Source organism: Watersipora subatra, chromosome 9 (genome assembly GCF_963576615.1).
Source record: "Watersipora subatra chromosome 9, tzWatSuba1.1, whole genome shotgun sequence".
In the NCBI taxonomy this organism is placed as follows: domain Eukaryota; kingdom Metazoa; phylum Bryozoa; class Gymnolaemata; order Cheilostomatida; family Watersiporidae; genus Watersipora; species Watersipora subatra.
In genome coordinates this window covers 13,275,645-13,301,591 of record NC_088716.1, presented here as the reverse complement: position 1 = coordinate 13,301,591, position 25,947 = coordinate 13,275,645, and the positions used below count along the sequence as shown (strand labels likewise).

Here is a 25,947-nt window from a genome sequence, read left to right as displayed (position 1 = left end):
GCTGTTATTTGTAATCTGATTTAGTTCTAAGAAACTCTGATGCACCTTGGCTCAATATCCAGTGGTATACAAATCTCCTTTTGCACAGTTTCTGTAACGTGTATGTATAAGTTTAATCTGATTACACTAATTCCTGCATTTCCTTGTTTGCATTATTTTGATTATTTTCTATTACCCCTGTTTTTAATTTCTGTTTAGTGGTTGCAGTGGTAGTTTATTTCATCTTTTGCAGATACTATATTACTCGTATCATTTATTCATGAGCTATTATCACCTAAATCTTAAAAACGGTTTCTGTTTTGGCAGCATATGTATTGTTTTTATCGAAACACTTCATGTGCTAAGTTTCTCCATTATGGTTTATGCATATGTAATATAATTTTTAATATAATGGAACAATTGTTATTTGCTTGAATATACCATTTGCTGGGTTTATGCATCTGTTATACAACAGTTTGAATGAATAATATGGTCCAAGAAAATCTATTTTACATCTACTTATCATATCCCACTCCATATGTTATAAATAGGTTTTCTTTTATCAGGGAACTCTAAACGTTGTGTAAGAGTTTTTATTAACACCCAGCTAGAAGATAACTATTCAACATGTACGTTTCTGTCAATTTTCACTGTTTGTTTACAAACTGACTAGTACACGATTAGCTTTCCAATATGGCGCATGCATTACGTATCGCTATCAATGTAAAAGTCACGTGATTGCCATTTCAGATGTTTCAAGTTCAACGCTCGTTCTATTGCATTTAACCCAAAATCCTAAAGTTTTGTCAATTATGTTTGTTACCATTCCTACATCGTTGTCAGAAAATTGATGATATCCATTACCGTATCTATTCATTTAGAGCTTCAGCTAAAGTAGCTACTCAATTATATTGTTTCAACTCCGAACTCTGACAACGGCAAAATCTTTTCGTTGGTGCCCCTTTATATGGCTACTTTTATTTATCCAGCACTCCGTACCCCACTATGCAGTGTTGAAGCGACAGTACATAAATGTTTGCATATCACTTTATTTGCAAAAACAATTATGCCTTTGAGTTTTGGCAGTTCTTATTGCAAATATATTTTCACATTGGCAAACAATGATTGTTTATGTGTGCTGTACGTCTTACCGCAATTAATACCCTTCAAGGTTTTGCGTTTGGATAATTTGTTCGTTTTTTTTAAAATTTTTACTGAAACTATATGTACTTCATTTTAGATTCAGCATTTTGAATGTTGGTTATTCCTCTATTAGTTTCAATATCCGTTGCAGAATATGCAGTCACTTTCAAAAGGTTTCCTTCGCGCCGGAAATAAGCTGCCACTATGTCTGCTTAGACGGTCAACTGGAACACTTAAGCCATTTTATTACCAGGATATGTTTGAAAACACAGAGCCTCTAAACCCACCTTACAAAAAGCTAACTTGTAGGTTTGCGCATTGTATTCAAAGTTTTATTGTCAGGAATTATTTAAACAGTATTTAAAATTTGTTGCAAACTTATGTTTCAAACACAGTAAGCCTAATTATTTTCAATGTGTGTATGCTGTGCTTAAATTGATGATATTTGTGTTTTAAAGTAAGTTGCTGGAGCTACGTGCAGATGGGTTGTATGCAAAGCTATGCTGCTGTTCCTTGTTTAAAGGAAATCATTTCAATTTTTGTTTGCTACCAATATGCTAGGTATTATAGTTGTCTGGTACAACGCATGTGTCTTTTAGTACATTTTCAATGTATAATGGAACATACAGACAAGGCTTAACATCTGGTTGTATAAATAAAGGAAAATAAATATTCAAATGTGTCAAAATGGTAAATACAAATATTATATATAACTATAGTTTATTGCATAGGTCTGATCAGGAATGCAACAGGAAAATCATCCGATTTTCTTTTTTTAGCTGACTTTGTGTCTACAAGCACCTTTCAAAGCAAAAATATGTTGATGGTTGATCCTCAAGCACTGACACTGCTCTGTGAACAGGCTATGGTTGACATATCTCACCTCCTCAGGCCAGCTCATCTACAGGTATTACTTAAAAACCATGTGTGCAAGCAATTGATTCTTACTAACATGATTGCCATGGTTGCATAGTGAAGAAACCAAACACTAAGAGCACTATTTGGTAGGTTCCCTCATTTTTATTCGTGATTTCCTGTTCCGTATTTATTAGTATTTATTATACTTATTTTTTATATTCCGTCTTTCAGATTTTGACTATCTGATTTATTGTCTGGTTTATTTAGAAACCAAAAAGACCTTCCGGTTTTGTGAAATTTTGTGAAATTATTGTTATTTTTACACCTAAGTGATATTTTATTTGCAGTCCCTCTCTAATATTCTCAAAGACCCAGAAGCATCCCCTAATGACAAATATGTAGCTTTAGAGTTTTTGAAGAATGCTAACATTGCGGCTGGTATGGTACTACCTGGCTGTCAGGATACTGGAACAGCCATAATTATGGGTATGCTGTACCAACTTTAGATGTTGCAATTAGATTTAACAAGGTTGCATTCAAAATAGATCTGTACTTTTTGTTCTAAAGCTATCTTGAATACATTAAGCCTGGTTCCTATATACGTCGCAAAGCACCGGCGACAGCACCACAGGCTATTAGCGGTGAAATGGTAACCTAAGCGCCGGGTACCGCCGCTAGTTGCCGGCGGCATCGCAATAGTTTCGCGCTGCTCAAATTTCACAAAAGACCGCAGGCAAAACCTTCCCGACATGCACTGTATGGGTGAAGGTCACCATTATAGAAACGGCGTGGTTAGCGAGCATTTTATTTGATTACGCGATTATGTTTAGCGATACAGCTTATATGTGAACATATGCCGCCGAGCCTAACGCCGCAAACGTTTTGCTGCGCAAGCTATCGCCGGAGTATCGCAATCGATATGGGAACCAGGCTTTACAGGTACATCATGCACACATCATGTATACATCATGCGTATGTCAGAGACAAATACACATATTTGTAAACAACAAGCTTACAACCGTATTTTAAATAAAATGGTTTTATTTGCATGTTATATAGCATAGATTTCAGTTACACACTATCAATAAAGATTTGAGAAAGTATTATTTTTTATCTAGTTGAAGTTGTCTTCCCGGCAGTGCGTTGCTCACCGATTGTATTCGGAATAATTTCATAGATGCCATTCAGTTGTATAGCAATTTTCTACTGAAATTTCTAAAGCTTGCTTTAACTATCATTTACGGCAGTGAAGACCTGAATTTCATAACCTTGATATGGTTGAGTTTCTACGATCACCTCTGATATAACGAGGGTGTTCTCAAGTTCCCTACGCTGTTTTGTGCGTATTTTTAGAGCTTCAAGTCTGTTACTACCTCACACAAAACTTCATCTCAAAGTTTGTTGTCTGTCATTCCGTGTTTGTCCAGCTCTAACAACTAAAATCTAGAAATGGAAAATTTACTTCATATTGGTTTAGAACTCATGAAGATTGCAGCCGCAAGTTTATTAACATGCGCACCTAACCACAAGTCTAAGACATTCTTATCTTTCCTCTCATGTTCATCATATACTCTGTACCCTTTTCACGATTGCACACACTAAATGTGCACTTTTAATTATTTATTAATATTACCTTTTGCATTTGTTATTTTTGTGAAAGCTAATATTTTGCTACATTACCTATTTTTTAATTTTCAAATGTATCGTTTCAATTGGCCCGTTACACTCCTATTTCCGGTTTTTCCTTGGCTTGATTGCTAAATCTTGAAAGGCTAAATATTTTTCACATGGATAATAGTACTATCTTGAGTAGGAATAACTTCTACATTCTCTCTGCAGTTAGAGTTAAGTGATAAATGGCGTAAACATGTAATAAAAATTAATTTGTTTTCCAAAGACCTTTTTACTACTCGGGCAATGCCAGGCATTCAGCTAACTGACTAATGAACTCCGCTTTTGGCAAGTCTGTTAATGACTTATCTATAGTGTTACTTGACTTGTCTCATTTGTGGTGTCTTTGCATATTCAGTTAGTCATACTTACTGTTTTTGGTAAGTCTGGTAATGACTTATCTATAGTGTTACTTGACTTGTCTCATTTGTGGTGTCTTTGCATATTCAGTTACTCATACTTACTGCTTTTGGTAAGTCTGTTTATGACTTATCTATAGTGTTACTTGACTTGTCTCATTTGTGGTGTCTTTGCATATTCAGTTACTCATACTTACTGCTTTTGGTAAGTCTGTTAATGACTTATCTATAGTGTTACTTGACTTGTCTCATTTGTGGTGTCTTTGCATATTCAGTTAGTCATACTTACTGTTTTTGGTAAGTCTGGTAATGACTTATCTATAGTGTTACTTGACTTGTCTCTTTTGTGGTGTCTTTGCATATTCAGTTACTCATACTTACTGCTTTTGGTAAGTCTGTTTATGACTTATCTATAGTGTTACTTGACTTGTCTCATTTGCAGTGTCTTTGTATATTCAGTTACTCATACTTACTGCTTTTGGCAAGTCTGTTAATGACTTATCTATAGTGTTGCTTGATTTGTCTCATTTGTGGTGTCTTTGCATATTCAGTTACTCATACTTACTGCTTTTGGTAAGTCTGTTAATGACTTATCTATAGTGTTACTTGACTTGTCTCATTTGTGGTGTCTTTGCATATTCAGTTAGTCATACTTACTGTTTTTGGTAAGTCTGGTAATGACTTATCTATAGTGTTACTTGACTTGTCTCTTTTGTGGTGTCTTTGCATATTCAGTTACTCATACTTACTGCTTTTGGTAAGTCTGTTTATGACTTATCTATAGTGTTACTTGACTTGTCTCATTTGCAGTGTCTTTGTATATTCAGTTACTCATACTTACTGCTTTTGGCAAGTCTGTTAATGACTTATCTATAGTGTTGCTTGATTTGTCTCATTTGTGGTGTCTTTGCATATTCAGTTACTCATACTTACTGCTTTTGGTAAGTCTGTTAATGACTTATCTATAGTGTTACTTGACTTGTCTTATTTGTGGTGTCTTTGCATATTCAGTTAGTCATACTTACTGTTTTTGGTAAGTCTGGTAATGACTTATCTATAGTGTTACTTGACTTGTCTCATTTGTGGTGTCTTTGCATATTCAGTTAGTCATACTTACTGTTTTTGGTAAGTCTGGTAATGACTTATCTATAGTGTTACTTGACTTGTCTCTTTTGTGGTGTCTTTGCATATTCAGTTACTCATACTTACTGCTTTTGGTAAGTCTGTTTATGACTTATCTATAGTGTTACTTGACTTGTCTCATTTGCAGTGTCTTTGTATATTCAGTTACTCATACTTACTGCTTTTGGCAAGTCTGTTAATGACTTATCTATAGTGTTGCTTGATTTGTCTCATTTGTGGTGTCTTTGCATATTCAGTTACTCATACTTACTGCTTTTGGTAAGTCTGTTAATGACTTATCTATAGTGTTACTTGACTTGTCTTATTTGTGGTGTCTTTGCATATTCAGTTAGTCATACTTACTGTTTTTGGTAAGTCTGGTAATGACTTATCTATAGTGTTACTTGACTTGTCTCATTTGCAGTGTCTTTGCATATTCAGTTACTCATACTTACTGCTTTTGGTAAGTTTGTTTATGACTTATCTATAGCGTTACTTGACTTGTCTCATTTGTGGTGTCTTTGTATATTCAGTTACTCATATTTACTGCTTTTGGCAAGTCTGTTAATGACTTATCTATAGTGTTGTCTGACTTGTCTCATTTGTGGTGTCTTTGCATATTTAGTTACTCATACTTATTGCTTTTGGTAAGTCTGTTAATGACTTATCTATAGTGTTACTTGACTTGTCTCATTTGTGGTGTCTTTGTATATTCAGTTACTCATACTTACTGCTTTTGGCAAGTCTGTTAATGACTTATCTATAGTGTTGTCTGACTTGTCTCATTTGTGGTGTCTTTGCATATTCAGTTACTCATACTTATTGCTTTTGGTAAGTCTGTTAATGTCTTATCTATAGTGTTACTTGACTTGTCTCATTTGTGGTGTCTTTGTATATTCAGTTACTCATACTTACTGCTTTTGGCAAGTCTGTTAATGACTTATCTATAGTGTTGTCTGACTTGTCTCATTTGTGGTGTCTTTGCATATTCAGTTACTCATACTTATTGCTTTTGGTAAGTCTGTTAATGACTTATCTATAGAGTTACTTGACTTGTCTCATTTGTGGTGTCTTTGTATATTCAGTTAGTCATACTTACTGCTTTCGGCAAGTCTGTTAATGACTTATCAAGGTTTAACAAGGTTGCATTCAAAATAGATCTGTACTTTTTGCTCTAAAGGTATCTTGAATACATTATGTGTACATCATGCGTACAGAATGTGTACATCAGAATACAATTTCTCAGGAAAGAAAGGTCAGCAAGTGTGGACAGGTGGAGATGATGCGGAGGCCTTGTCACGAGGAGTGTACAACACGTATACAAGTGGGAATCTGCGATATTCACAGGTAAACTATTAGTTGCTGGCTTATCGTCATGGAAACGTGGGCTTTTAATATAATCCTACCTTAGTTATAGCAATAATGGTTTAACATTAGGTCAGTCGAGTTTTGTTGTGATTTCCATATGTACCAGATTAGAATCGTTTTAGGACATTTCAAAATAAGATTCGAATCAAAACACAGTTTAGAACATATTGTGTTAGAACAGGTTAACAAATTTGAGGTTTTTGCGCAAATATGACGAGATTATGATGTAAAAACTATTGCTTTAGCTTTTTGCAATATCCACTGCGCTTAGCACATTTTTCGTGTCTACACGCAACAACCAATTTCGCAAATGTCCGTAATTGGCTCTGTAATTTTGTTTTTTAAAATATATTTCAAACAACAAGGATAAGCCAGCGAATACACACCACTTGGTGACAACTCTGGAGTTTTTTGGCTATAAAAATGAATATATTTCACAAAGTATTGAAAGTTATTTTGTAGCCTTTATAGAAACTTAAGAGTAAATCATATTTTGCTGCGTACTTCAGGTCGCTCCCCTTGACATGTACAAGGAAGCAAACACTGGCACAAATCTTCCTGCTCAGATAGAGATATACTCTACCAAGGGAGACGAGTACCACTTCCTGTTCATAGCCAAAGGTGGTGGTTCGGCTAACAAGAGTTTTCTCTACCAGGCAACCAAGGCTCTGCTGAATGAAAAGAAACTCATGGAGTTTGTACATGAGAAAATACAGGTTTGGAATATGTGTGTTCCTTACCGCTGTCAACTGTAGGTGGCAGGTTATAAGTGTGACAAGTGTCACGCCTAAATATAGCTTGCAGGAAACAGCATTTACCTTTACATCTTTTTTGCGCTTTTTTGAAGGTCATTTTGTTTTTAAAAATTGCTATGGAGTTGAGTTTTTCAATTGGGTTTATTGTTTTTTGGATGTTAGTCTTTGTTCCGATATAGCCTGAGTTCCAATAGGATCATATTGGTGAGCTTAACTGTTCAAGTCACTATTGTAGACTATCGGGACGGCTGCTTGTCCACCCTACCATTTAGCCTTTGTTATTGGAGGAACTTCCGCCGAAATGAATACAAATATTATATATGACTATAGTTTATTGCATAGGTCTGATCAGGAATGCAACAGGAAAATCATCCGATTTTCTTTTTTTAGCTGACTTTGTGTCTACAAGCACCTTTCAAAGCAAAAATATGTTGATGGTTGATCCTCAAGCACTGACACTGCTCTGTGAACAGGCTATGGTTGACATATCTCACCTCCTCAGGCCAGCTCATCTTCAGGTATTACTTAAAAACTATGTAGGCTAGTAATTGATTGTTGCTAACACGGTTGCCATGGTTAGATAGTATAGAAACCATACAATAAGAGCATTATTTGGTAGGCTCCTTCATTTTTATTTATCATTTCCTGTTCTGTATTTATTAGTATTTCTTATACTTATTTTTTGGATTCCATCTTTTAGATTTTGACTATCTGATTGGTTGTCTGGTTTATTTAGCAACGAAAAGACCTTCCGGGTTTTTAAAATTATTGTTATTTTTGCACCAAAGTGATATTTTATTTCTAGTCACTCTCTAATATTCTCAAAGCATCCCCTAATAACAATTATGTAGCCTTGGAGTTTTTGAAGAATGCTAACCTTGCGGCTGGTATGGTACTACCTGACTGTCAAGATACCGGAACAGCCATAATTATGAGTATGCTGTACCAACTTTAGATTTTGCAATTAGATTTAACATGGCTGCATTCAAAATAGATCTGTACTTTTTGTTCGAAAGATATCTTGAGTACATTATGTGTACATCATGCATGCATCATGCGTACAGAATGTGTACATCAGAATACAATTTCTCAGGATAGGCAGGTCAGCAAGTGTGGACAGGTGGAGATGATGCGGAGGCCTTGTCACGAGGAGTGTACAATACAAATACAAGTAGGAATCTGCGATAGTCACAGGTAAACTATTAGTTGCTGGCTTATCGTCATGGAAACGTGGGCTTTTAATATAATCCTACCTTAGTTATAGCAATAATGGCTCAACATTGGGTCATTTGAGTTTTTTTGTGATGATTTCTATATGTACCAGATTAGAATTGTTTTAGGACAATTCAGAATACAATCATTCGATTCAAAAAGCAGTTTAGGACAAATTGTGTTATAATAAATTTACGAATTTGAAGTTTTTGAAAATATGGCGAGATTATGATGTATAAACTATTGCTGTAGCTTTTTGCAATATGCACTGTGTTTTTTTCTACACTTTTTATGTCTCAGTTTAAAAGCATATTTTGAAAGTGTTCATAATTGGTTCCATATATTTGTTTTTGTGCATATATTTCAAACAACAGGATAAACCAGTGAATACAGACCACTCGGTGACAACTCTGAGTACCACTTCCTGTTCATAGCCAAAGGTGGTGGCTCGGCTAACAAGAGTTTTCTCTACCAGGCAACCAAGGCTCTGCTGAATGAAAAGAAACTCATGGAGTTTGTACATGAGAAAATACAGGTTTGGAATATGTGTGTGTTCCTTACCGCTGTCAACTGTAGGTGGCAGGTTATAAGTGTGACAAGTGTCACGCCTAAATATAGCTTGCAGGAAACAGCATTTACCGTTACATCTTTTTTTGCGCTTTTTTGAAGGTCATTTTGTTTTTAAAAATTGCTATAGAGTTGAGTTTTCCAATTGGGTGTATTGTTTTTTGGATGTTAGTCTTTGTTCCGATATAGCCTGAGTTCCAATAGGATCATATTGGTGAGCTTAACTGTTCAAGTCACTATTGTAGACTATCGGGACGGCTGCTTGTCCACCCTACCATTTAGCCTTTGTTATTGGAGGAACTTCCGCCGAAATGAATATAAAATGTGTTAAATTGGCCTCAACGAAGTACTTTGATAACTTACCTACTTCAGGTAAGTATTTTTAAATTCTTCGGCTTTAAAGATATGATTGCGTCAAATTTTAGTTGATTTTAACAGAGAGCATCAAGTTTTTCTATCATTTGAGATTTCGTTTGTTGTTTTAGGCAGTTTCATTGTCAAAATATTTGAAGATTGAAATTGACAAAAATTGATCGCGGTAAAAACGCTCAGAAAAAAAGATGCGCCCATACTTGCCCAAAATGATGTACATATATATAGTGAAACAGTCCATCTATATTTCTTGTATTCACATCGGCTATTGCAATAAAAGTCTAGTTCTACGCGGCTCTATTGTCATATATTTTATTTTGTAATTGCTCATGATTGCCAGAATAAAATGTTAAATCTAGCTACAGATACATTATTATAAATGTTTCAAACGCCCCAAATAAAGATAATTAAAAATTTGCCGTATTAGTTTTCTCTAAATGCTGTCTAAACATTTGAGTACTGACTACGATTCTTCCAGTCTACGGTAATTAGGTCGTCGAGCTAACTTGTTTCATTCCGGCCTTTGTATCAGCTAAGTTCTCAGTTGCTATCCACACCGGAAACTAGTTACTAAATAAAATAAGCAATTCGCATCTTTGAAAAGAATTTGTTTGAATATTTGGGGAAACCAATTGCATCCTAAAAAATTCGGGTATAATCAACATTATCTAGTTATTATTAGTATCAATTTGTAGAAAGAATTTACTGGTCACATTTGATTAGTTGATTTAAGTACAAAACAAATGGTTTTACGAGTGAACCGAAATAGTGCATTCAAAACCAAATCAATTAACCCACCGATTTTGACAAAGGCCGAGCTGAGGAATAAGGCCATTCTTGAACCTGGCTGGCGGATTATGGACTTACCTGTTGTCACTTAGTAGTATGGGGCATAAAATTTTTTGAGCTTTCAATATTTGTTCCGTTGGAATTAAGGCGAGCTATGCAAAAGTACCTGTCAAAACAGCTCTGATTACACTTCATAAATCCATCTATTAGGTGGAATTCAGACAAGATTTCAGCACAGGTGGCAACGGGCCTATGATGTATTCAATATGTTCTGCAAATTATATTTTGCATGCTCTTTAACATATCTTGCATATCATGAAACAAGTTGAAACATTTTCAACTTGTTTCAATGATATCATCAATTGATATCATTGAAACAAGCTTACACAATAACTACTCGGTCAATAGCTAGATTTTTATATGAATTAAAGATGGCCCACGAATGACTCCAATAAAAATATTTTAGCATACACCAGATACACTTGGTGTATGCTGAAGACAATATTCAAGCAAGTGATACTACCATTTGATACTACCATTCCACGTGTGAGTTTTCTTTAGTAGCTTACCATGAGCTGCCTGTGATTATGTTCCTCTCTTTCGTCTACAGGCAATGAACATGGCCGAGCATTCAGGGACGTGCAACTTGAGCAGAAGATACAAGAGATGAGTCAACAGATTGGAATCGGTGCTCAGTTCGGTGGAAAATACTTTGTGCACGATGTGAGAGTAGTGAGACTGCCACGCCATGGAGCTTCCTGTCCAGTTGGTATGGGCGTATCTTGTTCGGCGGACAGGCAGGTAAGATTGTAAAAAGATACAAGTCAACATAGCTCCCAGTTTGCAGGATTGGCATCAGCTCACAGTCTAAAGCTCATTTCACCGAGTCTTCACTCGATGGTGAAGTTACGTTCTGAAAACCCATCATTAAAGGCTAGTTTACACTATATCGGTAATCGCAGACACCTCTTTTTTCACCATATTTTCATCGACTTCTTGCTAGTCTAGTTTTATTCAAACTAGTACACTGTCAGTACGATGCATTGTGAGAGATTGTCAGGTGCGTCAAGAAAGCACATAGAATAAGTTTATGTGAAATAACTCAAACATGGTGGGAGGTGAATGGTTGATGCAGTTGGTAGTGTGCCTGATGGATAAGCTGAATATTGTGGTTTCAAATCCTGTTAGGTGCTATTTTTTCCTAACCTGTATCCATGGATTTGGATGGCTCTTATATCATCTCTATCTATATTTCTCAAAGTTGGCCGTGTATGTGTGATTGTCCAGCTATAGATATTCAAATCTTGGAATTAAAATTCCAAGTTCTGATGGATTTGAACTCATGGCTAATGCAACTGCAAGCTTTTCATCCACGCGCTCAACCATTGAGCTATACAAGGCGTATTGATCAAAGAAATTATCATATCGTGTATACCGTACGCACACGCTAAATGACATACTATTTGATTTGCAGCTATGAATTCTATCAACTCTATAAAACCCGATGCTCTTTCGTGTTTTCTTGAACTTCTAATTTCGGTTTTTCGTAGGGTTCAATTGTTATATCGTGGTCAAGGCCAACTCTTTTCATGTGGACAATTGTATTACCTCCGTAGGAAGAGCCTCGACATTGTCTCTCCGTTCATTCAGACAAAGACAGTACGATATCTCATTTTTACATTTCTACCAGTATCGAGAGGTACCAGTATCATCGTATTCCAAGTTTTGATAGATAGCTTCCGGTGGAACAGTAACCTTGGCAACCGAAAAGTTATTGCTATTATTAATTCAACATATTCAGGATTTTGATTTTGTTTTCTCAGTTCATATTAATTGTATTATTACAGAATCATTTTTTATTGTAATCGTAGCAAGAAAGACTTAATGTAGCTATTACTTGCTAATTATTTCACATTTACATTTGAACCCTTTTATAGCTGTCTTATTTTTTATTTGACCTGCTCAAAAAATTTTCGACTTGCATGAAACCTTTTTCTCACGATATGAAGTTTGAAAGTTAGAATGGCAAATGTTCTCATATGTTAAATACAAAAAAATTTTGTCCAAAATCTTTTATTACGCATGCGGGTAGTACAGTTAGTCAATATCTAATACCTGCTATTTAGAAAAATGAAATTGTTTCAACCTACAATCACAATTTTGAAGGTCATGCGAATGTCACATGCTTTTAATAAACAACCCATAGTCTCAACTCTTGGGATGCCTTTTAACAGAATCTTTGTATAAGAATGTTCACACACTAGTTTAATGCAAATGATTTATTCCTTTAGATTAGACTTACTATGTTAATAGTTGTGTTTCAGAATTTGTTCCTGTGTATGAATTATGTAGTGTTTTCACAACTATTTTTATTGAGAGACTTTAATATCTAATCCCGGCTCATGAAAAGAGAGTCGATGGAATATATGTCAGAAAAAAAGTGACACGTAGGCTTTTAGTGTAGAACACCTGCCAGGGAGTGTCAAGACTATATTTAGATGTATATTATTGGTAGGCTTTGGGAAAGATCACATCTGAGGGTATATTTCTTGAACAGCTTGAAACAGACGTTCAAAAATATATGCCTGATGTTACCTCACAGTCCCTCAGCTCTGATGTTGTGAAGGTAATGATGTCCTATATCTATCTACTATGTAAACGACAATCTGTGTGTGGGTGTATTTGTCCACCTTATAGAGCGGTCTTTCCTCTTTTCGTCATACGAATTTCGGTCGTACGAAGCGAACTGAATTAATATGAGTAGTAAATATCGTACTTTCGGACTATTAGCCGCTACTTCTTTCTGATGATTTGAGCCATGCGGCTTATATAAGGGTGCGGCTATTCTGTGGTCTTTCTTTCATCGCTAGGGCGCATTAACCGAAATCTCCAGTTAGTGCACCTCTAGCGGTAAAAGAAAAATGAAACAATGCCTAACGGTACTGTTCCGTTAGGCACTGGGTTAAAAAGCGTAGGTTAATACGGAACAGTGCCGTTAGGCGCTCTTCCGTTTTAAACAGCAAAGTTGCTGCCGTGTTAAAAAGCACCGTCCTGAGTTCTGCGGCTTATACAAAGGTGCCTATACAGCTAAACAAATGTACTACTCATTAAATAAATTAATTAGTAGTAATTTACATGTTTAATTCATATTTACTGCCAACGAGAAAGGTCACCGTGAACGTTTGTTTTTTTCAGGCCACCTAGACAATTTTTTTGCGTTTTATCAATAAATTTGTACTTCAAAAAGGCAAATACTCTCATTCAATGGCTTATTGTCTATGAATTGCCATACCTCCACTACTTAAAAGGGTTGGATTTTCCACTGTTCGTGATACTAAACATGTTCATTTCCTTCAGCAGCTGAGTTACTAATTTTTTTCCAGCTACGAGTACTGTAACTTGCTACTACAGAACTTGCACGGGTACTCCGAGCGTTGCGCTAGGCGATGGTGAGAAAAAAAGGAGCAGCTGGTATCGACTTACTGTCACCCTGCTTTAGCCATGACCAGCTGTTCGTCGCCTACTCCAAAGTAGGCACAAGCCGAAAACTGTTAGTTCATACACCCGACAGAAAAACAAAAAATTTTGTCTATCCGCAAGTGTTGTGTTGAACTAAGATTGTGTTATTGTTGTGTCATGCTTGCATTGAGTTAACATTATGTTATTGTTATGTCATGCTATGTTCTTCATGTTCTGCTACACCTACATATTATCCACATGCAGCATTTTCTAACATATTTTTCAGTATATATTTCCTTATTGTATCTTATAAAAAGGCTATCATGTTGGCGTTATGTTTTATTATTGTAAGGTGCTAATGCTGTATCTGCCTTGACATCGTACTGTTTGTGCTGTTATCCCACGAACAAACGAGCGGAAGCGAAGTATGAGAGTTTTTATGATAAATGCATGTGCACACAACTTACGAAAATTATTCATCAACAATGAGACGAACCCCTGTCTCGAAATTTCATCAACAAATTTAACCATCGTTTTGTAGATTAGTTAAAGTATAATAACGATACAAAACACATATAAGCCTATTTAAATATATTACCAAGTCTTTGTAAATTATCAAAATTCTCTTAAAACTTACCCATCTGATCGGATTATACACAAATAGACAGATTTATTAGGACAAAAATCGTCACAAAACGCTTGAAAAGCTCGGTTTCATAAAAGTTAAGACCAGAAATTGAAACGCCGGGCGACAGAGAATAGAACAATTAAGTCGTGCGCATTTCGCGAAAAAATAACGTGCACATTTCACCAGTTTATGGCATTGTCGACGGTTTCCGTAATTAACGTAGGAGTACTGAAATCGTTTCATTTTTGCCGATTTCAAACTGACATTTTAGATACTTGAGTACTTTGGTATTCTAACTGATGTCCAACGCAGTGTAAGTAAAGGAAATGACGATATTTTTTTTAACGATTCTTATGAGATTATTACGATATTTAATTATAAGTTTGGATGACTACAGAACAATGACTACGTAGTACAGATTTTCTAAAAATCTATATAAATATCACAACTTCTTGATATTGCTAACTATGACTAATGTAAACAAAATTGTGCATTGGTTTTATATTATTACTATATTAATAGTATCGATTATTCTAATAATATCAGTGCATTTTACTTCTAATATTGGCCAATATTGTATTTCTCCTATTGCAGGGGGAGAGATATAAACATATAATCTTTTCCTTTCATTATTGCTGTTTGTTGTATATAATAACACCCACACCCAGTACATTACAGCTACCATTGCAGTTATCCTATTGCACTGCAGTGCCATTTGACTGCTAATATTGCATTTCTCAACCATCAGTACCCTTTCGTTTTTTTCAATATCACTTTGGTCGTGGGCTGTATGACAGTGGAATTTCTAGTACATATAAATTTTATCGATACAACCGCATTACTGTTTTTATATACGATGTCAAAGCACAGGTTATAGACGAAGAACTGGTGAGCCATGATTAGTGTTTTAAGCCTGTAGGTAGAAGTCTCCATTCAATAAATGCTGGCGAAAGCAAAATATTTTGTAGAATTTTTTGAAACATGCAAAATTTTTCAATACTGCAAGTTTGAAGAATTCCAGTTTGCCTAGCAATGTCAATTTCATTATCAGTTATCTGTACACAAGTAGGACAACTCCATGATGTGGCGTCACTCAGGGAGTTTTTTCGCCCCGAGTGCAGCGAGAGTCTTCAGGCGCGGTGCTCCGGATGAATGTGATGGCAAGTGCGAGGCGACTTATTGCGAAGCGATTGAGTACTAGGCGATTGATTGCGAGTGAGAGGCGATGGATTGCGAGGCAAGTGCAAGGCGATTGATTGCAAAGCGATAGAGTGCGAGGCGATTGATTGCGAGGCGATTGATTGCGAGGCGATTGATTACGAGGCGATTGCAAGGCGAGTGCGAGGCTATTAATTGCTAGGCGATTGATTGTGAGGCGAGTACAAGGCGATTGATTGCGACGCAAGTGCGAGCCGATTGATTGCAAGGCAAATGATTGCGAGGCGATTAATTGCGAGGCGAGTGTAAAGCCTGGTTCCCATATACGCCGCAAAGCACCGGCGACAGCAACGCAGGCTATTGCGATAAAATGGGAACCTACACGCCGCGGATCGCAGTGCACCGCCGGTGGATGCCGGCGGTCAACGCAAGAGTTTGTGCATGTTCAAATTTCGCAAACGACCGCAGGCAAAACCTTCCCGAAATGCACTGTACGGGTAAAGGTCACCATTATAGGAATGGCATGGCGAGTGAACATTTTATTTGATTACGCAATTATGTTTACGATATTATTAGCGATGTGGCTTTTATGTGAACATTACACTGCGCCGAGCACCGCAAGTGTTTTGCTGCGCGATATTACCGTCGGTGCTTTGCTACGTATATGGGAACCACGCTCTTAGCGCGATTGTCAACTGCGAGGCGAGTAAAGACTGGTCGGCCGAGTCAGGGACTTGGCGACAAAGGTGCGCCATCGTCAACTGTAAAGTAACTGTCAACTGAACTCCAGACCTATCTATTGGTCTGCAGGCAGGCAGTCTATCCACTAAGCCACACGTTCTTTTTGCGTGCTTCTTGCGATGCATTGGATTAATTATGCAGATAGTCATTAAGATTTAAGATACACATACCACTGTGGTGTGAGACATAACGTCACAAAATCTGGCTTCACGGTCTGGCCTGCTCATGGCTCTTATTATAGTAAGTTTAGCTATATACTAGCTTAAGTTAGTCAAATTTGCCAATTTACTAAATTTGTCATTGGTAACTTAGTGAACTTAGCCAATGGCAACTACATAACCTGCCACTGTTTATAAGCTGGTTTTATTACTCGTGCAATGCCGGACATTCATCTAGGATATGTAGAAAACCGTGTCATACACTCAATGCAACAACTACAGATCGTCCTTTATTAGAATATTTTTTGTCTGCAGATCAACCTAAACAAGCCCATGTCTGAGATACTCTCTGATCTGAGCAAACATCCTGTCAAGACCAGGTTGAGTTTAACAGGAACTTTAGTGGTAGCCCGAGATATTGCTCATGCCAAGCTTAAGGAGAGGTTAGACAATGGAGAGGGCATGCCTGATTATATGCTGAAGTACCCAGTCTATTATGCAGGACCTGCTAAGACACCAGAGGTAGTTAATCTATCCTAGTTTACAGGAAACATATAAATACAATTGTAGACTGGGTTGGTAAAGATATCAGAAGTTTGGTTAGACTGAAATCACTCTCTGGAAACTCTTCTGGTAGTCTCTAAGTTATGTATGAATAATTTGTTTTTGTTTGTCTGTTTGTTTGTCCTCAATAGAAATTTGCATGTGGTTTGCTATGATACTCCCCCAGGTTTTAGACACAAAAGTTTTTTTAATTAAAAAAATAAAAAATCCAGTCCGTATGAGGTTTGAACACATGACACTCAGCTTATTGGACTGATGCTTCAACCAACTGAGCTACTCAGCTACATTCCAAAAACCTCAAAATAATTGTGTCATTGCCCATTTAGATAAATTACTCATTTCAGATTCTTCAACATCTAAAAGTTTCTTGAAGGTTATATTAAGGGAAGATCTTACATTGCCACTCCCATTTATAGTTTTTCATTGAACAAGACAACGTTGCTTCATAGTATATCCAGATATTAGTGTTCATATTCAGCGAGAGTAATAATTATTGTAGAATATGATAGGATTGATGAATAAAGTTGAAAATTAACCAAATGCGAATTTCATTCTATAGGGTGACTCTCGCAACACTGAGTATTTCTACTAGTTATATTAAAAATGATCTTTTACAATTTAATGTCTGCCAGGTAGGCTTATGGTCACAGAGTCTATATACTGTAAACAGTTAGCCGCAGGGAACTTTTTAAAGTTATATATAAACTATATAAAGCTGAATATTATTTACCATATATTATTGCTTAATGCAGATCTTACAGCTGCTAATATGCCTCAGTTTCTTGTTTTAAACTATTGACATATCATGTGTAGTGTATGCCCTTACTAAGTGTACCACATGCTCAGTTGCTGATAAGTTGGAGTCGTTTTCTCATTTTAAAGCTACTAATGTCTTAGTTTCTTGTTTTAAACTGTTGACATATTATGTGTAATGTATGTTTTTGCTACATGTATCACATTCTCTATTTCTATCAAGTTAGAGTTGTTCTCTTAAATCTCCAGAGTAGGACGATTACAAATGTAAGTTTCTTTGATTTTTTAAACTAATTAATGAAATCTGCCGTCATGGAAACTATGAGGCTATTTTGTATTGCTGCTGACCATTGCAGGGTTATGCCAGTGGCTCATTTGGACCAACAACAGCTGGACGAATGGACTCCTATGTTGAAGAATTCCAGGCTGTTGGCGGCAGTATGGTCATGCTTGCTAAAGGAAACAGAAGCAAGGCTGTAAGTATGACAACGCCTGACATGTACTTATATGGTGAATATATACCGTAAAACCTTTATATGAACGTCACCTCTATTTGATCACCGCTATGAAAGAAGGGTTGAAAAATAGAGCGCCACTCTCTATTTGAACATCACCTTTATTTGATCACCGCTATGGAAGAAGGGTTGAAAAATAGAGCGCCACCCTCTATTTGAACACCACCTCCATTTGAGTAGTAGCTTGACTATGTTTGATTTTTATGAACCCATAGTACCAAGTGATCAGTAGAAAAGTGTCCACAAAATCATATTCATAATGAATTGTTAACATTAACAACAATCATTGTCTCTCAATTCTCTTATTGTCCACTCCAAATCTTTGCAATTGTTTCGTTAAAACTCTGAAAGCAGCACCATAGAAATAATGAATAACGATCTCAGGCTAATAATATTTCCTTGCTTAAAGCGGCTTTTTAATTCGAAGAACATGCATATAAAAACGGTTTGCAAGTTTTGGGTCAAAGGTTATGCTTAGTGTGCAAACCTTTACACATTGTATTTGTGCTAAACACAGGGCGTAAAAGTTTTGCTCTCCCAAAAAATTGTTTGGGCACTAATATCCACTGTGCAGCAGTGCAGAAAAAAAGTTGAGGCCAGAAGACATTGTGAAAAGTATTGGACAACTAGAAGATGTTTGTTCCATCGAAAGCAACAATCAGAATGGAACTATCCGAGTAAACGATGGAAATATTTTTGTTTTAAAAATGGTAATTTGTGTTTCTGCATGTAATATACATGTAAGTATGGTTTGTTTATGTCACTTGTTCATGAATATATATTTATAGCATTTCATAGATTATCGTTATATAACTTATAAAATTGCAAATTTATAGCATATTATTTGATAGGATCATTGCGGTAATCTGATCATGCAATGGATCGATACTCATAACTCCACTTATATTGCACTTAGTTTCAGTTAGTTAGTTTCAGCTGCAAACTATAGCAAACATATCTGTGAGTGCAATCATCTTTTATTCAACTATGTTAAATATAGATAAAAAATAAAAATATATCTTCAAATTTTGAATGAAATACAAATTGAAAATGCCAACAAATTGCAAAGAATGACACAGGCTGTAATATCATCGCAGGTCAATTGCAAGCGATAGATATCAGCTGGTAGCGATATTTCTCAGTTTTTCGATTCATATTTACTAAGAGATTTTTGACAAGTTGGAGGTGAGTTAGCAGATTTATTGCATCCAAGAGGTTTGATATCGCTCCACCGGAAAAAGAGTGAAATTATAGGCGAGATTCGTTTCACCCGTAATAGAACTAAATTTATTTTTCCTAATTTCTTATGGGCCATTGGAAAAATACACCGCCAGTCTCTATTCGAGCACCCCCTCCAATTGACTACTTCTAGTCTTCTATAGAGTAAGGGTTGAAAAATAGAGCGCCATGGTGTTCAATTAAAGGTTTTACGGTAAGTACAAGATTTACAAGAGACTATTATATGTCTGACAATAAGATGTATTCAGACAGCGCTCATCAATAGGCCATGATTGTAACAACTGCTAACATAGGATTATTTGTATGACAAATGCTCATAAACTTATGATATTTTGTTGTAAATGACACAAATATTAATTTCTAGGCAATATAATTGAAATAACTTTGAAGACGTTTGGTTTTAAACTGGAATTATCTTGCCTTTTTTATTTGACAGCGCTTGTTTTCCGCTAAGTTTTACAGGTGATGTTAGTTTGTACTTTTTTTAGAAAAAGCGTATGCCTTCCATTCTTTTTTATCTTGGTTAATAGGCTAATATTTATGTTCACAGGCTAACATCTTGTCTTACAGGTAACGAAGGCGTGTAAGACACATGGAGGATTCTATTTAGGGTCAATAGGGGGCCCTGCGGCAGTCTTAGCTCAAAACAGCATTAAGAAGGTAGAGGTGCTGGAATATCCAGAACTCGGTAGGTTTTTATACACAAGTAGTTCTTTATGTGTTTGTATGTAGCACCATCCTTCCTATTTGTTTAGTTCATTGTAGTAGTCGCCGACAGGACAGCTTTGTGTAACCTCGTTAGTTTTAGATGTGTTCAACACTAATTTCATTTGTTATGTATACATACACTAGCTGTGGTACCTAACATTGCCCGGGTATTGCAAATCAGTTTATAAACATTGAAAGGTATTGAGTGTTGCCTGTCATTTGCTATTAGCCTGGCACATTGCCAATAAAAAATTTGAGTAAGCTTACTAATAAGAGCTATGGCTTCTACATCGTTACGCTATGACTTTACATCATGACTGAAAGCACTAGCCTATTTGCTTCCATATAGTGTCATACTGTATATTGCCTCGGGAATTGATCAAGCGCTGTTGCTCAGTAAGGCAGCTATTATTTTTTATAGCTATTAAAATCTAGGAATGGAAGATCCGTTTCATGCTGAATTTGATCTCGGAACCTACCATTCACCAGGCGATTATCTAACCAGCTATGCTACGCGAGATGCAATGGATTCGTTAGGCGATATTAGTCATTATGTCAGTTAAAATACACATAGCACCCTGTGTTACGCAAAGTCACTAAAGCTTGCTCTCACAGCTCTTATTAGTAAGTTTAGCAATAGGATAGTAGCTTACCTAAATTAGTCATTGGCAATGTGCCAGGCTAATGGCAAGTGGCAGGCAACTACATCACCTGCCAATGTTTATAAGCTGTTTTAATACCTGTGCAACCCCAGGTATTCGCAGTTAGTATTTGTATACTATTTGTAAATACTATATAGTTAGTATTTGTATCATACTTGTGTAAAATATGAAACAATGCCTAACGATACTGTTCCGTTAGGCACTAGGTTAAAAAGCATCGGTTAATACGAAACAGTGCCGTTAGACACTGTTCCGTTTTAAACAGCAAAGTTGCCACTGTGTTAAAAAGCACCGTCCTGAGTTCTGCGGCCTATACAAAGGTGCAGCCTATATTGTTTTATTACTGGTTTTTGGAAAATAAAGCAGATACGACATATATAGGGGTGCGGTTTATAGTCCGAAAAGTACGGTAATATGATATGTAGCAGTAGATAGTTATAATACGTTATGTTCAAAAGTAGTTCTATGTAGAGATGCCCCGATTCTAATTTCACCAGCCGATTCAGATACCGATCCGATATACCGATTCTTATTGAAAAATATTCCGATTCAGATACCGATTCAGATTTTTTGTATTGCATAGATAATTGTTAATTTTATTATACAAGTATAATGCAAAGAAAATATAAATATTGATGTATTTACATTATTTGTTTGTATTTATGAAAAAAAGATATACATGTATATATATTCACCTACTGACATACCGAGCATCTAGTAACAAAACAGTCCATGTTTCTTGTAATCTGCTATTAATAATGGTAATTACTGTTAGTGGTACAGCTTTCTCTGTGATAATGAAGTCTGTCTTCTGAACGAAGTCAGAAGTCAGAAGAACGAAGTCTGCTGAACGAACTGATGCATCTGTACAAGTTTAGAGCAAATAAACGTTTATCTAAATTACCGTTAGTGATTCAATTATCTCAGTGAGACGTCCTTATCTTCCATCACTAGCGATGTAGCCAGTTGTACTGAAGAAGGATTCACTTGCCACAGATGATGGAAAACAGGCTAAATACCGATAAACCACTGAGTTTATTCTATGCGATGCAAACGATACATCATATCATCAGGATCAAGAGAGATGCATAGCTTTATGCATCGACTGCTCAAATTACTTTCGTAATGCTAGTACATAGAAATATTACACCGCATTGTTGTTTCCCATCATTGGTCTCTTGTTCGTAATTGGCTACAGTAAATCATATCGCTGTAATTGGGAAATACTGCACTAGGCAATTACGTCCTGACTAAAGCCAAAAGATTCCTCAGCTGTGTTGATGTTTATCAGGCTATAGACATAAAATAGATTGTGTGACAGGCCTGGAATTCATTAGGTAAAAGTAAGGAACTTGCAGCTGATGATTAGTGTAGCAGGCTAAAATACGGTTTTCTGCTAAATAGTTGATCTGCAAAAAGTATTTGAAGTTACCGATTTTTTAAGAAAAGATCGGCCGATACCGATTCAGATACTTAAAACCCATATCGGCACCGATACCGATTCCGATATTGAAATCGGGGCAACTCTAGTTCTATGACTAAACATAAATAAGTCAAGGTAAAATTCAAAGCTACACTAATAGTAATAAGTGGACTGTTTGTTTAGACTAAAAATTATCTGAAAAGTTGAATTTTTCCTAACTACTAATCTATTTCATGGTGTCACTCATCAGGTCTCTTTGTTATACATAGTATACTAGGGGAATGCCTGGCGTTGCATGAGTAACAAAAAAATTTATGCACAGAAAGTTTATTTCCATTTCACATATAACAGTTACCATTCCAACTTTCCAACTTAATATCATGAGAAAGTGTTTTCTGTAAAAGAGTTTAAATGTGAAATGATAAGCAAGTACAGTGCATCCTCAGGTAGCCTGTCTTGACAAACTGTTGTTTTTGCGGAGTTTTTATTTTATAATTTTTATAATAATTTTATATTTTTATAATTTCCAATAGCTCTCAATAGTGGCACTAACCTAGCTCTACCCCTCATAATAGGCACTCTTTCGTCATCATCATCTTTATAGCCTCTCCTCTCAACTGCACTTCCGATACATAAATTCATTTCTTCTATAAATATCTCCCACGAACCATCACCATGCTCACCAAACATCAACTTTGGATAACCGATCTCCATCACGTCACAACGCAATATATTTTACGCCACTAACTCACTCTACATCTTCCGTTTAATTTTTTTATTCTCAACTTCTACAGCTGAACGAATAAGAAATTTCTGTACCTCTCCGACACTTGACACTTCACTGCTTCAACGCCTCACAGCCTCACAACTCGTCGGCAAAACGCTACACTACCACACATCACCTCACCTGCACGCCCGTGAAAGGGTCCTGTCAAACATTAAACTAATAACACAACCAGAAAATTAGTGCTAGCGATAACACCACAAAAAATCTAGAATTTTGTCAACTGCACCATTTTGTATCAATAAATAGACTTACATATAATAGGCTTACTTTTCGTTACACTTCCTTACATACTCCCCATACTGCCTTATACTACCTAATCTACTAGCTTTACCCACTAGCTTTATTCACTAGCTTTATCCAGCTTTATTCACTTCCCGTAATTGTCAAGACCACCTGTACTGCTTGTGAGCCAAGACCACCTGTGAGCTCGGAGGCCAATATAGCCTGAGCCTAACAAATCCCATAATACAACAACTTTCATTATTGTGCTGGATTGGTTACTCTTTAGGAATGGAGGCAATATGGAAGATTGAAGTTGAGGACTTTCCAGCTTTTGTTGTCGTTGACAGATGTAGGCATGCATCACAGTACATTTTCTGCATATCTAGTAGCATCAGTTCATGATCATATGTCGACTAGCTGCAGATGGGCTCTATTTTGGACCCTCAACAAATTTTTTAAAGAACCTGGCTATACTAGCAGGTGCACTTCTATTAGTATTAGCTGTTACGTAAGGTGGCTTCGTTGCTTAGCAACAACTTGTTTTCAACTCAGTCAATAGTTCTGTTGCTAGGTGAATAGTTTGTATTGGTATTTTTTCAGGAATTTCATTTATGAACCTTCTCGTACACTAAAGTTTATTTAGAATGATGAGCGCCCTGGTTTATTTTTCTCAGTGCTTTCTACACATATTTCTGGTGTACGGTATTTAGAAGAATTTGCACATGATTTGTGTTATAATTATAAATACAAATAAAATTATATTTGCTATTGATACAAACGTGATATTCGTATTTGTGATTCAGGCTCGCCTTAGAAGGGGGTCATAGGTCAAAAGCCCCAATCCAGTTAGAATCTTTAGAAACTCATCTATATATTAACTGACCAGTTTTTGTCATAAGTAATGAGCAGCGAAGGTTCTCAGGGACCGAACAATAGAAGTGTTGGGTGTTCACCACCCCCTCCCCAATTAAAAATATTACCCCAATTCTTGGCTACATTAAAATAATATTTGTTTAACAACTGCAAAACAGGACTGTTCAAATTTAATTATCGATATCATTGCGGTGTCTAGCTTTATATTCTGTATAGTATATAATTTTATATTTTATGGTTTTATGCATGTAGTTTTATAGTACAAAATGTATATATAAATGAATATAAAATATATGTTTTTGCTCACAGGCTAATATTTTGTCTCACAAACTTATCTTGTCTCGCAGGCCGATGTCTTGTCTCACAGGCTAATATTTTTGTTCACATGCTAATATCTTGTCTTACAGGTAATGAAGGCCTGTAAGGTACATGGAGGATTCTATTTAGGGTCAATAATAGGTCCTGCAGCAGCCTTGGCTCAGAACAACACTAAGAAGGTAGAGGTGCTGGAGTATCCAGAACTCGGTAGGTTTTTATATATAAGCAGTTCTCTATGTGTTTGTATGTAGCACCATCCTTCCTCTTTGCTTAGTTCATTGTAGTACAGACTCTCCCCAGTTTACAGATCAGATGCGTTTCAGACAGTCATTCGTTAAGTGAATTTGTTCGTAAGTTGTCTCGCACTATAACTTGTGCAGTATGCATGGGCTAAAGGGTTATCATTATTTTTTGCGAGAAGTTCTTCAAATAGAAGGGCGTAAAAGTTTTGCTCTGCTAAAATAATTGTTTAGACACTAATATCGACTAATTCAGCAGTGCAGAAAAGTTCAGGTTAGCACACACTATGTAAGATTTTGAACAGCTAGAAGATAAAATTGTCCCAAATAAAGCGACAATCAGAATGAAACCTGCCGAGCAAATGAAGCAAAGGTTTTTGGTTCAAAAAGTTTCATTTAGGTTTCTGCGTGTACTATAATGATTGGCTGTTTATGTCACTTGTTTTTTAATATATAGCATTTGATAGATTATCTATATGTATATAACTTATAAGCTTGCGGGTCTATAGCATGTTATTTGATTGCATCCTTGCGGTTACGTACACTTGGCTACAATGGATCGATGCTCCTAACTCATTTTCTATTGCAACTAAAAAGCCTGAACGGATGCAAACTGTAGCAAACATATCACTGAGTGTGATGAGCTTTAATGCAACACTGTTTAATATAGCTATGAAGGATTATAAGGTGGAGTCTGTATGATCAACACAATTGGTATCTACCATAGTTTGTAACACAAATGGTTATGTGTAGGATAGCATCTGTTAGTGCTGTAGGACCAATTTTTTAACCCTGTTAATCCCAGATGTGTTTAACCATGTTAATCCCAGATGTGTTTAACCATGTTAATCCCAGATGTGTTTAACCTTGTTAATCCCAGATGTGTTTAACCATGTTAATCCCAGATGTGTTTAACCATGTTAGTCCCAGATGTGTTTGACCTTGTTAATCCCAGATGTGTTTGACCTTGTTAATCTTGTTTTTGCAAATATTTTTAAAACAACAAGGATAAACCAGCGAATATTGTCAAACAATGTCAAACACTGAATTTTTTTTGGCCAAAAAACCTTTATACACAAGCGACTATGTCGTATTTTCACAACTATTTCTATTGAGAGTCTTTAATATCTAATCTCGGCTCATGGAAAGAGAGTCGATGGAATATGTCAGAAAAAAAGTCACACGTAGGCTTTTAGTGTGGAACACCTGCCAGGGAGTGACAAGACTATATTTAGATGTATATTATTGGTAGGCTTGGAGAAAGATCACATCTGAGGGTATATTTCTTGAAAAGCTTGAAACAGA

At 36.1% G+C, this 25,947-nt stretch overlaps 1 protein-coding gene across 1 annotated transcript; it reads left to right on the top strand.

Annotated features, from left to right (window-relative positions):
- The first annotated feature begins 1,367 nt into the window (after window positions 1-1,367).
- LOC137404799 (fumarate hydratase class I, aerobic-like) lies at window positions 1,368-25,917 on the top strand. Its single transcript, XM_068091030.1, has 19 exons — window positions 1,368-1,427; window positions 1,902-2,029; window positions 2,328-2,466; window positions 6,379-6,479; window positions 7,010-7,216; window positions 7,491-7,584; window positions 7,646-7,773; window positions 8,061-8,190; window positions 8,320-8,449; window positions 8,861-9,002; window positions 9,280-9,406; window positions 10,806-10,996; window positions 12,711-12,821; window positions 16,655-16,861; window positions 18,013-18,132; window positions 19,981-20,098; window positions 23,499-23,561; window positions 24,533-24,610; window positions 25,895-25,917. The coding sequence occupies exons 1-19, from the start codon at window positions 1,379-1,381 to the stop codon at window positions 25,915-25,917; spliced, it is 2,286 nt and encodes a 761-aa protein (XP_067947131.1). The 5' UTR covers window positions 1,368-1,378.
- The last annotated feature ends 30 nt before the right edge of the window (window positions 25,918-25,947 follow it).

Bases quoted from the DNA above. Each gene is read 5' to 3' on its own strand.
- LOC137404799 (XM_068091030.1), top strand. From the start codon at position 1,379: ATGTTTGAAAACACAGAGCCTCTAAACCCACCTTACAAAAAGCTAACT. The intron at 6,480-7,009 runs GTAAACTATTAG...TGCGTACTTCAG, and splicing joins GGAATCTGCGATATTCACAG to GTCGCTCCCCTTGACATGTA. The intron at 8,191-8,319 runs GTATGCTGTACC...TCATGCGTACAG, and splicing joins CGGAACAGCCATAATTATGA to AATGTGTACATCAGAATACA.